The sequence below is a fragment of the Gadus macrocephalus genome, chromosome 3, assembly GCF_031168955.1.
Source record: "Gadus macrocephalus chromosome 3, ASM3116895v1".
Classification (NCBI taxonomy): domain Eukaryota; kingdom Metazoa; phylum Chordata; class Actinopteri; order Gadiformes; family Gadidae; genus Gadus; species Gadus macrocephalus.
The window spans coordinates 23,719,466-23,733,273 of NC_082384.1; the positions used below are offsets into that span (position 1 = coordinate 23,719,466).

The window sequence follows — 13,808 nt, forward strand, 5'->3', positions numbered from 1 at the left end:
CTTACCTCCAGACCCAGACGCCCGATCCCGGTGGAGCGCCTCTCCCTCCTGGTTCTCCGCTTGTCCTTGACCCCCAGCCGGGACTCGCCCTCCACGTCCCTCGGTGGGTCCGTGTCTGCAGAGAGACGGGCGTTAGAGAAGAAGAACCGGGACTGTCTCTACCCAGCCCTCACTGGGTCAGTGTCCGGAGAGAGACGGGCGTTAGAGAAGAAGAACCGGGACTGTCTCTACCCAGCCCTCACTGGGTCTGTGTCCGGAGAGAGACGGGCGTTAGAGAAGAAGAACCGGGACTGTCTCTACCTAACCCTCACTGGGTCAGTGTCCGGAGAGAGACGGGCGTTAGAGAAGAAGAACCGGGACTGTCTCTACCCAGCCCTCACTGGGTCAGTGTCCGGAGAGAGACGGGCGTTAGAGAAGAAGAACCGGGACTGTCTCTACCCAGCCCTCACTGGGTCTGTGTCCGGAGAGAGACGGGCGTTAGAGAAGAAGAACCGGGACTGTCTCTACCTAACCCTCACTGGGTCAGTGTCCGGAGAGAGACGGGCGTTAGAGAAGAAGAACCGGGACTGTCTCTACCCAGCCCTCACTGGGTCAGCCCTCACTGGGTCAGCCCTCACTGGGTCAGTGTCTGGAGTATAACGGGCGTTAAGGAAGGAGAATCGGGCCGTCTCTACACAGCCTACACGCGTCAGGTTAACATCTGACTTCCTCTCACTAACACACGTTAGTAAATCAATGGTTAATAGACAGCATAGTGCTTTTCTAACTCAAAACACTTGACAATATGGCTAACATTCAAAGTCAACCATGCAAGGCAACAGCCAGCTCCATACATGACTCTCTATAGTGTTCACACGGCACCATCTATATTATTCCATGACAGGTACATTCTCTGCCCCGTACTGCTTTTCTGCACTTCTGGTTAGACGCTTACTGCATTTCCTTGTCTGTACTTGTACTATGAATAACGACCATAAAGTTTAATCGACTCTCATCTAAAAATCCACAACACATACTACCCTGTGAACAGCCCGTGTGAAAAACACCAGCACAATAAACCATCTGCAGGTTTATTTAAGTAAACCAAATACACACTTTCATAATTGGCTGATATATATTCACAGGCCGTTTTTTGTGTTTGGTGGCCCGTAAAAGCACATTTCAACACCTGATTGCACACTTGAAAGTCATGTCAACCCACTGGCTCTTCTTATTACTCATCCAGGCACACACACACACACACACACACACAAGATCACGCACACACACACACACACACACACACACACACACACACACACACACACACACACACACACACACACACACACACACACACACACACTACGCCAACCCATCCGACAAGCACCGTGATACTGTTTCCTACTAAATCCAACTTCATCGAATTCAAAAACAATAAAAAAGTAGAAAAATTAAATAAACGATTTATTATTTAAATAATATAAATAAAATATAAATATATATTATAGAAATAATAAACATCAAATAAAAAAATTACATGTATAAAAAAAAAGATATATATATATATATTTGAAAAAAAGTAAAATATAGAAAGAGCAGACGTGGGTGATCCGGATGAGTGCGGGGGGTGGGGGCTCTCACCTCTCTCTGCGGGGGTGAGGGTGACGATGGGGCTGACGGGGAGCACGCTGCGGGCGGAGGGGGGGGGGGCGTCGGGGGCCTTGCCCGAGCTCTTCTCGGCCTCCTTCAGGTCGGTGAGCGTCACCCCCTGTCAACAGGATGCACAGAGCCACAGAGCCCCGCGTGAACACGCTGAACAAAACCCAGCCGAGAGAGGAAGGCCGGGTTTCTGATAACACGTCTGATGTTGGGCGGGACGATGCGGCGGTGAGAACGCGCCGAAGAGGAAGTGGTTTGTACGTGCTTCAAAATGGAACAGACTGTTGTGTTCTTTTTAAACCATGAGGACACATTTGATCTGCTACACAATGACGTTTCCATCTACAAAAGGCTCATAAAACAGTTCATACACACGATCACACACCGACGGCACCCATGCAGGGCGACAGCCGGCTCGTCGGCAGCAGTGAGGATCGGTGCCTCGCTCAGGGATGCCTCGCTCAGGGACACCTCGACACACTCAGCTAGGAGGAGCCGGGGATCGGACTAGCAACCTTTTCCATTGCGAGGCAACCCCCTCCCCCCTCCTGATCTCAACGGGTGCTCTACGTCGTTCGTTGCGTTGCACCGGGAGGGCGAGGCGGACTCGTACCTGCGTGGAGCGACGTGACTGCCGCATGAGGCGCGAGCGCGCCTTCCTCTGGGACTCGGACTCCTCGTCCCGGACGGGCGCCTGGAACCTGAGAGAGGAGCGAACACACGTCTTCAGCGCGTGACTTACACCCGTCTGGCCCACCGACAGGAAGGGCCGACTCGGAATCTGTTCCCGCCCGTACAACTCTGGTGCAGAGCAGCCGGGCCTTCTGCCAGTCGTTTGATTGTGTTATGATTCAACTGAAGTACTTGGACAACGAAATGCAGTTTCGCTTATTACCAGACTAGCTTATTACCAGACATGCAAAAAGCAGTCGAGTGGCTTCACGTATGTGCAATGGCATACATCAATAAATAAATAAGCTAAGATAATACCATTCATTTTTTCCCCATTCATTTTTCTGACCAATGTACTTCCTGCCCTAAATGTTAACGTGCATATAAATGTAAGATATATCGCATAATGAACAATATTGACACTCAAACTCTTCAATTCAGCCATTTCCTGGGCTCTCCTTCAAACGTATGCGCTTGGTTTTGAAGGCGGCCATTTTCTTTTTTGTGCGCGCGTGCCGGTTCTTACTTGCGCCGGTCGGCGCTGAGAGTGGAGGGGCTGTCTGCGCCGCCGCCGCCGCCGCCGGCGTCACGCCACTGGGAGGTGGGGGCCACCCGGGCCGTGCGGAGGGCCTTATCGTCCTCGTCGTCCTCCTTGTCCTCCACGCTCTGTTTGTGGGAGACACCGGACAGAAGGGCTTTGACTTTTGCCCAAAAATCATATTCGAAGTTCGTTTGTTTATTAATATTAATATTCAAATATATTTGAATATTTATTAATATTATTTTGACCGTTAAATTCCTTCAGTAAGACCTGGATTGGGCTTCGCGAGGTTTGTTTACCGGCGTTGCTATGGTTACCGGTCTTGCGTGTTCCAACGGTTTATTAGGTTTCTAATAAGCTGTCTAATCAATACTTTCACTGTCTAATCATACTTCATTCACTGCCTCTTCCGTGGTCATTACAATATTATGAATAGACTGCGTCGGGTTCTCCGACGTCTCTCCCTCTTGGCCTGCCCATAACAGGTTCGAATATTAAGGGCTGCCTAATATTCTTTCGAATTTTGATTTATTTTTTGATAGTCTAATGCCGCTTTTCCACTGCATGGTACCAGCTCGACTCGACTCGACTCAGCTCGCATTTTTTTGCGTTTCCACCGCGAAAACATGGTATCTGGTACCTGAAGTGGCTGCTTTTTTTAGTACCGCCTCGCTCTAGGTTCCAAGCGAGCTGAGCCGATGCTAAAAGGTGACGTCGGCAGACGGCCGGCCACTGATTGGCCAGAGAGTGTGACGAAGTCACGAGAGCGACATGGCAACCATGCTGGTAACAGCCATAGCAGCGCCGCAGCCAACATATTCCACTTCTTCAACTTCTTCAACATGCCAGCTAATAATACGAACAAGAATACCATCGTATCGATGTCCTCCATTGTTGTTATGTGGGTTCTGTCCATGTGTGGGTTGCGTAGGTGTTGTTTGCGTCGCGTACAAAAATACGTCACGGCCCTTTCGCGCAGCCGACCCCGCCCACGTCCAGGAGGTACTATGTGCGGTGGAAAACGACCCGTGCTGCTACCGTGTCGAGTCGTGTCGAGTCGAACTACATGTGCGGTGGAAAAGCGTCATAATTATATTCGAATAACGAAGTTCGGAGTCAAAGCCCTACCAGACAGTGTGTTGGGACATCGGGAATCACTCCGCAGTGGGACTCCACTCTCATGAGTGAATCAGTTCAATGAAATTACAAAACCCATGTCCAACGATTGGCTCATTCGTATGGGAGAAGTTCACAAATGAGACGATATTTCCTATACGTTTTTTCCCGGGCAAGGATCCTTCCACACTTGAATTGAGGTCTTTAAAGCGTGACGCCCACAGCAAAGGCTGCGGCGAATGCTTTCAAGCGGACCCTGGACCAACTGTGGCCTCTCCATCTAGTCACTCAGTACTGAAGAGGGGGACACTGAACACACCATTCATAAGCTTCCTCCACCACAAAGACACTCAAGTCCGTCCATGACCTCACCAAGCATTGCTTGGATGTGAAAGGTCGGCGGGGTCAGGATCTTTGCCGTTTCACTCTTCCGATAGGAAAACATGAGCAGGCCGATGATGACAAAGACCCAATTCAAGCGGGAGCCTCGGGGTACATTTTTTTTGTGGGCGCCTTTTTGTTGTTGCAGCTACTGTACATGCAACGATTCCCGCAGCATGAACGCATGAATACAAACTAATGTAGACGTGAACAATACCACAGACAGTATTAGTTGCAGCATTATATAAATGAATACAACTCTGTATGATATGAATAACACAGTCCAACCCCACGCCGCCCACCAGCGATGAGAAGAACTGAACAACATGGACATAATGGAAGTTACTAGGTCTACAACATCACAGCGCCACAACAGGGCTCCCCACTGTGAGACTCACCCTCTCTCCAGGGCTGACCGTGGACTCTGTGACGCTCTCGCTGTCCGGAGTGGGCACAGGGGAGCTCTCTGAGGGGGGGGGGGACAGACAGGGAGACGTCCTCTCAGTTCAGACCCGACCAATGGAAAAACACAACCAGAATAAGGCTGTGATGGTGTCCTTGAGGCTTCTGTTTACCGGGGCTGCTTTCGCGCTCCTCGCTGAGTTCGTGACCCCCGGAGATGCCCCTTTCCTTGGACTGGTCAGCTACTATGATCTTGTCCTTGCTGCTCATTCGGCACACGGAGCTCCTGGGGTTTTTGGGGCGGACGGCAGAAACACGGGATAGTTAGTTTGGTTCATTTGTATGCTTTTTATTACAGAGTGAGATAGAGAGGAAGGTATGGAAGGGAGGACATGCAGCAGATGACCACGGGAAGGATTCAATCCCGGGTCGTTGCGTTCCGGACTGAGGCTAGAGGGTACCCCACCCTACCCGGGCACCCCCAGAGAAGCACAGGATTTGACCCCTTTCCTCTCGGAATTGGGAGCTTATTTTAGGCACAGTGGTGGAAAAACGCATCAATGACTCCATGGTGGCCGTGACATGGCGGCGGTTAAAACAGAAACATCACGGTTGGGTTAGGGTTAGGGTCTTTAAGGGCGCAGGGGGTTCCTGAGGGCCACGGCACTGACCTGCGGCGTTTGTTGTTGGCGTTGACCGGGTTCGTTCCCGGTGGGTTCTGTCTCTCCAGGAGCGACCGCTCGCTGCGCCACTACACACACACACACAAACACACACACAGGCGCAGACACACAACACACACACACACACACAGGCGTGCAAACACACACAGACGCGCAGACACACACACACCCCACACACAGGCGCAGACACACACACACACACACACACACACACACACACGCACACACACAGGAGCGCAGACACACACACACACACACAGGAGCGCAGACACACACACACACAGGAGCGCAGACACACACACACACACACGTGCAGACACACACACACACACACACACACGTGCAGACACACACACACACACGTGCAGACACACACACACACACGTGCAGACACACACACACACACACAGGAGCGCAGACACACACACACACACACGAGCGCAGACACACACACACACGTGCAGACACACACACACACACGTGCAGACACACACACACACACGTGCAGACACACACACACACACACACACATACACGTGCAGACACACACACACACACACACACACACACACACACACACACACACACACACACACACACACACACACACACACACACACACACACACACACACACACACACACACACACACACACACACGTTACTTAGTGTACACATTGCATGGGCCACCACGTTAGGGTCAGGCTGAACGCGTCTCCACGGAGCGGGTCTTACGTTGGCCTGCTTCTGGGCCAGCTCCGTCAGGAGGGCCTCCACGCTCTCGTCCGCCACGTCGAACGGCGTCTGGCCCTTTAAGAAGGAAATAACGTGATTATAAAAAAATGGAGACTAAACCACCAACCATGCCTCTGTCTTCACCTCCTTTTATCAATTACCACTAACTTGGTAGTACTACTTCTGTGCTCGTACTACCCAGTTAGTTTCATCGATACTACCATCATGGTACCACGGCAGTCTCTTCGTTCACCGTTACACAATGAAACACTGAACAAGGCACTTCTTCAGCGGTCAAGAGGTCGACCGCGAGCTATTTCAATCCTTCAGCACATGAGCCGGTTCCCCATTTCTGCTCTCCATCACCGGGAACGCTCACGGCAAACATCCGACCTCCTGCCGGTCTGAAACCAGGACAGGCACGTGTGGGCACTTCACCCGACCCCATTGCTATGGGCGTCCACGTTCCCCGTGCCTCGTTGCTATGGTCGTCCACAGTGCTGCACGATTCATCGAATCGCAATCGCGACTAACCCTAACCCTTAATTAGTTGACCTATTGAGAAAACCAAACAAATTTCTGAACTGCAGCAATGTATTATTTGGAAAAATATATATTTTTATTATATATTAAATTTTCTAAAGTATTGTTATTTTGAAAACAGTACTGTACACATTTTTTAGTTTTTGTATTTTTTAATGCTAGTTTAAGTTTACTTGTTTGAGTTGAGGAACAAACATTTTCAAATTATCAGCAATCTTTGAGCATTTTCCTTGATAACCAAGCAAGTAGACTCATGACACCATTTCTTATTTTTTTTTAATGTTGCAATCGCAATATTGTCCACAATAATCGCAGTATGACTTTTTCACCAAATCGTGCGGCCCCCTTACCCCCGTTGCTATCGGCCTTCCCCCGTTGCCATGGCGCTTCCCCCGTTGCCATGGCGCTTCCCCCGTTGCCATGGCGCTTTCCCCGTTGCCGTGGGCCTTACCCCGCTGCCGTGGGCCCTACCCCGATGCCATGGGCCCTACCCCGATGCCATGGACCTTACCCCGTTGCCATGGGCCTTACCCCGTTGCCGTGGGCCCTACCCCGTTGCCGTGGGCCTTACCCCGTTGCTATGGGCGTCCATGTTGCAGAGTTGCTCGGCCAGGATGCAGCAGGCCTCGGCCTGGCCCCAGTGCGCCGCCGCGTGGAGCGGCGTCCAGCCGTCGCAGTCGATGGCCGACACGTCCAGACCGCACTGGCACAGCAGCCTGGAACCAGAGGGAGGGGGGGGGTGAGTCACATGACACCGGGCGTCGGTGGTGCTCAAGGACGGCTGGCTTCACACCTCGATACGTTTACATTCAGGGCATGTGACGCTTTTATCAATCCCCCCACCCTGCACTTTGAACCCTTTAACCCTGGCCATATTGCACAATACTTGTTGCACAGCACTCAGTCTACCCAGTTTTTAATTGTACACATAAACATCGTTGTTTCTGCAAAAAATGTTATTCTACTTGATTGTATCACACTAACATTTCACTACATATAAATGTAAATGGACTGCATTTGTACAGCGCTTTTCTAACCAGTGGCCACTCCAAGCGCTTTAAAATACTCACATTCGCCACTCGTACACACATTCACACACCGACAGCGGACGCAGGGCGACAGCCAGCTCGTCAGGGGCAGTCAGGGTGAGGCGTCTCGCTCAGGGACACCTCCGGGGATCGAACCAGCAACCTCCAGGTTACCGGCCAACCCACTCTGCCCTCCTGAGCTACTGCCGCCCCTCAACATATCCTGACAAACAAAAACCTTTGACCCTTGACTCTTACTTGATGGCCTCCAGGTAGCCCTTGGCGGCGGCCACGTGGAGGGGCGTGGCCCCGGTGCGGGGGTGGCGGGTGTCCCGGGGCAGCCCCTCCGTCAGCCAGCTGCGGGCGTCCAGCATGATCTGCTCCTCCTCCAGCCGCTTGGCCGCCTCCAGGTCCACGCCTGGAGGATGCCCCACAGACAGACAGACAGACAGACAGACGGACAGACAGACAGAGGGACAGACAGACAGACAGACAGAGGGACAGACAGACAGAGGGACAGACAGAGGGACGGACAGACAGACAGAGGGACGGACAGACAGAGGGACGGACAGACAGACAGACCGAGGGACGGACCGAGGGACGGACAGAGGGACGGACAGACTTTTAATCAAACAAAATCGACTAAGAAAAACAATACGCCAGCGTTTAACCAGAACGTCCTCAAAGAGGAAGCGAAGCCAAAACGTGGCCGTTTATCTTGTATGATCGTCAACGTAGAAAAATTGATGCCATTTTATCACTGCTACTGAAATAAGTCCCTAATTTGGAGGGGAAAAAAAGGGGTAAATCCCAGGTGCCGCGTTCACTATGTGAACATGGCACGTCTTAGGGCCTTCTCCGAGGCCCTCAAGGTGAGGGTTAGGCTTTCTGGACACCTAAAGTATGATACTACAGTGGGATTAATACCACACGCATTCTGCACTAACAAAGTTGGCGTGTGTCGTAACCACGGGGATAAAACGCACCCCTCCCACCTAGACACACACACGGCCAAACCAAATTTTTACCCTCCTAGTGTTCAAATTCTGCCCCGTGGATCAATGCCGGCGGTTTTACTTGGGTAAGACAGAAAAGAGGAAGCTCGGGTCTACTTCTCTGTTCCTCATGTGAACCGGCCGATATGCCCCACTTCCCCTTAGAGCAGGACCTGCACTTTGTTCTACAATCCTGGGCTGTGTTTACAACACCTTTAGCTTTCTCAACAACAACAACACAAGCTTTTGTCCAATTTTGGCAGCGAGGTCAGGTAAAACCTTTAGGCCTCCTATAGCAAGAGGCCAAACCCAGCCTCCTGCTTTATTAAATCAAGCTCAATTCCCGGCCAGCCGCAGTGTCCGTCTGTCCGTATGCGTTGTAATGAGAAAATTATATTTTCCCCATTCTGTTTCTCTTACTTCCATTTGTTGATTATGTCTTTTCCCTGACCCCCTTTGGGTGGTCAAGGGTCAAAGGATCCAACTGAGAGCTCACCGCTACGCCTCCCCACATCGTAATTGTCAATGATCAAATTAAAATAATTTCCGAGTTTCCTGTGATCTCATCAAGTAGAAGAATACATAAGGGGATCTCTGCTCCCTCGAGACCGTTGTACCCCAGGCACAAAGGATAACGTTAGATAACGCTAGGAACAGGTGGGGTGGCTAGGCTGCGCCAGGAACGGGAGACAAAGCTTGAGGATGAAGGGGAAACAACATGACGGATTGTTCCCTCATACATCGTGTGGGGAGCAGAGCTGTCGTCAGCTTTTGTGAGACCTGTGCCCCTGTATAAGAAGGTCCTTGCTTTTGCCAAAGCATTCGACTTCTCCTCGCGGAGCTCCTAAGGGCTCAAAGACTTGAGGCGAAGCGGCAGCTGCAAGGGCTGTGATTGGTCCGCCTCCTAAAACCCGACGCAGAACCATAAAGGTTCAGGACTGCGTCGAAGCGTCTGCGTGGTCATTGTGGTGCGTGAACGTGGAACCACGTTTGCGCACCACTAATCAGCCCCTTTAGAGAGACGCAGGGCCACCTCCCATCCAAGGCCTCACAAAAATGTGAGGCCTCGGATTGTATGTTTGTTACATGTTATTATATTGTTTATTAATCAAATAAATTTGCCTAATTGTTATAAGTCCCGATGACTCTTAAACAGTTTATTCTGAAACGATTCAGATTCAAAATTCCACCACTGTTTCTATGTTTCTCCAAGTGCGTGTGTGTATTTATTTGTCTGTGCGCGTTACGTGTGTTTGCGTGTGTGTGTGATTGAGACACTCACCCTGAATGCGAGTGTGTTCCTGGAGGAGGGACTCGGTCGCCTCGTCCACGGCGATGTCCAGAGGGACGTCCCCGTCACAGTTGACAGCAGACAAAGACGCGCCTCTCTGCAAGAGAAAACTGAGCCACCAGAGAGGGAGAAACTTAGCCGTCTATACGCCACGACACCGGAGCTAGAGAGAACAGCACAACCCATTTGATTATGCGTTCAAGAGGGGGCACTGTTCTTCTTCACTTCACAATCTGTTGCAGGGTTTGCCGACCGTTTCCCTCAAGCCTAGCTCAGCTCAAAGATTAGCGTTGAAACTCACACAACAGCGTGCAAAAGAAACTGGAAAGTGGACCGTTGACATCGCCGCGCCCCGAGAATGTCTGAGGCTACTGAAGCCGCCGAGACCGCGGGCTCACGCTGATGTTATGCCAGGAGCTGCAGGCTGGTGATGGTAAATGGACTGCATTTATAGAGTGCTTTTCTAACCAGTGGCCCCTCAAAGCTTTACAATATTGCCCAACAGTCACCCATTCTTGCACACATTCACCCACCGACGGCGGCGTCGACCACGCAGGGCGGCAGCCAGCTCGTCAGGAGAAGTCAGGGCGAGGGGTCTCGCTCAGGGACACCTCGACACTCAGCTAGGAGGAGCCGGGGATCGAACTAGCAACCTGCCGGTTACCAGCCGACACGCTCTACCATTAACCTCAGGGACGGATTGTCCCTGAGGTTTGAATACACTGACAGTTTTGGATGAGAACGCTGCTCTTCTTGTCCACCGGTGAGAATCTACCCTCGACAAGGAGTACATTCCACTTATTGCTTTAGGTGCGTCACCTACTTTTCAACTGACGCACACAAGCCACCGTGTTATCAGGGTTGATGGTCATGATCGCCATGATAAAATGCCAGGGTAGATGCATTTACATTCAGGGCATTTAGTGGACGCTTTTAAGATTTGTCAGAAGAAGGAGAACCAATATATCGCTGTCGGTACAGTAAGGATGTTCACAGAACCGAGTGGCCAGCACTAACAATCGCTAGGTGAACCCATTCCATGTACACAACAAAGCTAGCTAGGATAAGATGCTACAGTACAATACAGTACTATTTTTAAGTGCCAGGTCGTACAACATACAATAAGTGCATACATTACGTGCGCGTCTAGGTGAACGAGTGAGTTTTGAGTCTTTTGCGGAGGCTAAGCCCCCTCAATACGTTCATAAACCTCATTCTGCGACGATAACACCAGGCACCACACGCCTTAGGAACCTCAACCAGCAACCGGGTAACACCAGCGCAGATCTCACTGCAACGCACTGAGAACGCTGCGTCTCCTGGCAGGTCTTGGTGTCTCCTCAGTCAGGTTCAGGTGCCCCTCCATAAACACCAAACCAACCAGAAATGCTTTTCCTTTGAACTAACACATACTATCTTCAACTAGCTTCCTTATCAAAAATGACACAGCCAAGTCGTTTCACAGTGAAGGAAGTCGAGGCATACTTCTATTTCTGGTCATCATCAACGATCATGATTTAACAAAATTCAACAAATACTAATCATTCACGTCCTTGTTTATGTTTGTAGGCATAACAAGGCAGAATCATCTTCGCAAGTACACCCCAGAACGTTGAAACTCAACCTGTTTGGGAATCACGGTTCTGTCTAGCGGCTAGGTAGGCGCAGGCTTTTCTCGAAGCTATGGTGGACTCGCAATCAAAAGGTTCTGGGTTTGATGGCTAATTATCTCAGCCTCTCTGTAAGCAATTCCCAATATCCTAAACCTTCCTTTTAGCATTCTTGGGCACGATGCCTAATCCATCCCTACCTGCACCTTAACAGCACGGATCTGTAACTTACAAGTGGTTTCCGATAAAAAACGTTTGCTGAATGCTTCAATAATAACAAACAGCATGACATTTCAGATTCCACAACTGAATGGGAAAATGCAAATAAAATCCAGCGGACCAATCATCTGTGAATGCCTCAGTGTGGCCAAGTGTGTCGCAGTCCAGTGGTACTTGAGCTGACTGTGGTGTTGCCAAATGAGCCAAACAATGTTAGCATTGTTAAAAAAAAAAAAAAAGGCAGCAATAGTCTGGCTCCCACACTGTGTATTCACGTCCCCCAACAGAACACCACATTACACAGTTGTTACATTGTCGTGGTGCTCCGGCTTACTCGGTTATCTCTATGTGCTCCCCGGACGCGGCGACGTGCAGCGGGGTCCAGCCCTCGCTGTCCACCTGGTCCACGTGTGCGCCTTGGGCCAGCAGGAACGACACCATCTCCATACTGCCGTCGATACAAGCCTGTGTGAGGGCCGGGGGACGAAAACAAAGCAGCATGAACCCAACCTCTCCCACTAAACACCTGACACACATACATTTACATTTAGGGCGTATGGCAGACGCCTATATCCAAAGCAACTCTCAAACATTCACACGCGCATTCCCACACCGACGCCGGAGTCAACCATGCAACAGGCGACTGCCAGTTCATCGGGAGCAGTCAGGGTGAGACGTCTCGCTCAGGGACACCTCGACACTCGAACTAGGAACCTTCCGGTCACCGGTCAACCCCTGCTCTACCTCCTGAGCCCACTGCTGGCCGTTTTTCGCTGCCCAGCACCACGTCAGGGTCATACCTGATGGAGCGCGGTGATGCCGTCTGCGTTGGAGCAGTTGATGATGGCCGCTAGGTCTTCCGCGTCCTTGCCCGTCGTCTCCCCGGCCTCCTTCAGCATCTCCCGGGCCTCGTCCGTGTCCCCGCTTGCACACGCCGCCAGGAACTCCGCCGCCCGGTCGAACCTCACCCGACCCCTGATCAGTTGACAGTTGGAACCGCATCAGCCATAATTCAATTCAGTTAAATTTGTATAGCCCTTAATCACCGGTACAGTCTCAAAGGGCTTAACAGGACATATATGTAAGGACCCGCTGACCCAAGGCCCAAAGAGGGGAAGAAAAAACTCCCTTAATTATCAAGGAAGAAATCTTAAGGATGAACGCATAGTGGGGGATCCCGCCTTCCAGGGATGATCAGGAGTGCATTGGAGGCCATAATCGATATACAAACACATATATGCAAAACATTTTAAATCAGTGATGGGGTGCTGGCCGGTTAACCATAAGGAGAGTTAAGGCATCCAGTCGCAGTCACCGCAACACGCTAGAACCAGGCTCACACCGACCGGTTGTTCTCTCCACGGCCGCGGCGCAGCGTAGGTGGAGAGGCGGTGTGTTCCGCAACATAGCATCACTAGCAGCAGGACTTCGCCATAGCTGATCTAAATCATCGACCACAGAACCAACGGGACACGTCCGGCATTCAAATACTAACCTTCGTTTAAGTAGAGGACCGGTTCCTTGGTCGAGGATCTCGCCTTTGGTCGTGCAATTTCCATCATCTCCATCTCCATCGCGGGATGGGTCCCTCGGCTGGTCGTTGTTTACGGCCTCTGGGTCGACGTTCCCCCGCCACCTCCTCCGGGGCACTGCGGGCTCCTTGTCCGTGCAGGAACCGGCCCAGCGCTTCAGCTGTTCCCGTCGTTTATCCTTCGCAGAGTCCCCCATTATTTATCCATCCACAGAGGACTTTTTTTTTCAAATAAAAGAAATAGAGGTAGGAAAAGACACACCCTCCATGTGTACACTTCCACTTCCTAGTTCTCGCACTGGGTGTGAAGCCCCGGCGTGTGTTGGAGGGGGTGCGGGATGCGCACGGGATGCGCAGTCGCCTTCCGTCACAGCTTTCGGGCCATGAATAGCGAAATAAAAGAAACTGGGCCCTTTCCGT

The 13,808-nt window shown here is 51.2% G+C and overlaps 1 protein-coding gene across 1 annotated transcript in view; it reads right to left on the minus strand.

Moving 5' to 3' along the window:
- ppp1r12c (protein phosphatase 1, regulatory subunit 12C) overlaps positions 1-13,706 on the minus strand; it is a 20,627-nt gene extending 6,921 nt beyond the window's left edge. Inside the window, exons 1-14 of the mRNA XM_060048154.1 lie at positions 13,353-13,706; positions 12,658-12,832; positions 12,192-12,322; positions 10,020-10,138; positions 8,001-8,160; positions 7,286-7,430; positions 6,172-6,246; positions 5,425-5,504; positions 4,927-5,039; positions 4,750-4,817; positions 2,840-2,979; positions 2,255-2,342; positions 1,624-1,750; positions 6-115 (exon numbers count right to left, since the gene is read on the minus strand). Of these exons, the coding sequence (XP_059904137.1) occupies positions 6-115; positions 1,624-1,750; positions 2,255-2,342; positions 2,840-2,979; positions 4,750-4,817; positions 4,927-5,039; positions 5,425-5,504; positions 6,172-6,246; positions 7,286-7,430; positions 8,001-8,160; positions 10,020-10,138; positions 12,192-12,322; positions 12,658-12,832; positions 13,353-13,585 (1,764 nt within the window). The 5' untranslated portion in view covers positions 13,586-13,706. The remainder of the gene's footprint in view (positions 1-5; positions 116-1,623; positions 1,751-2,254; positions 2,343-2,839; positions 2,980-4,749; positions 4,818-4,926; positions 5,040-5,424; positions 5,505-6,171; positions 6,247-7,285; positions 7,431-8,000; positions 8,161-10,019; positions 10,139-12,191; positions 12,323-12,657; positions 12,833-13,352) is intronic.
- Between the last annotated feature and the right edge of the window lie 102 nt (positions 13,707-13,808).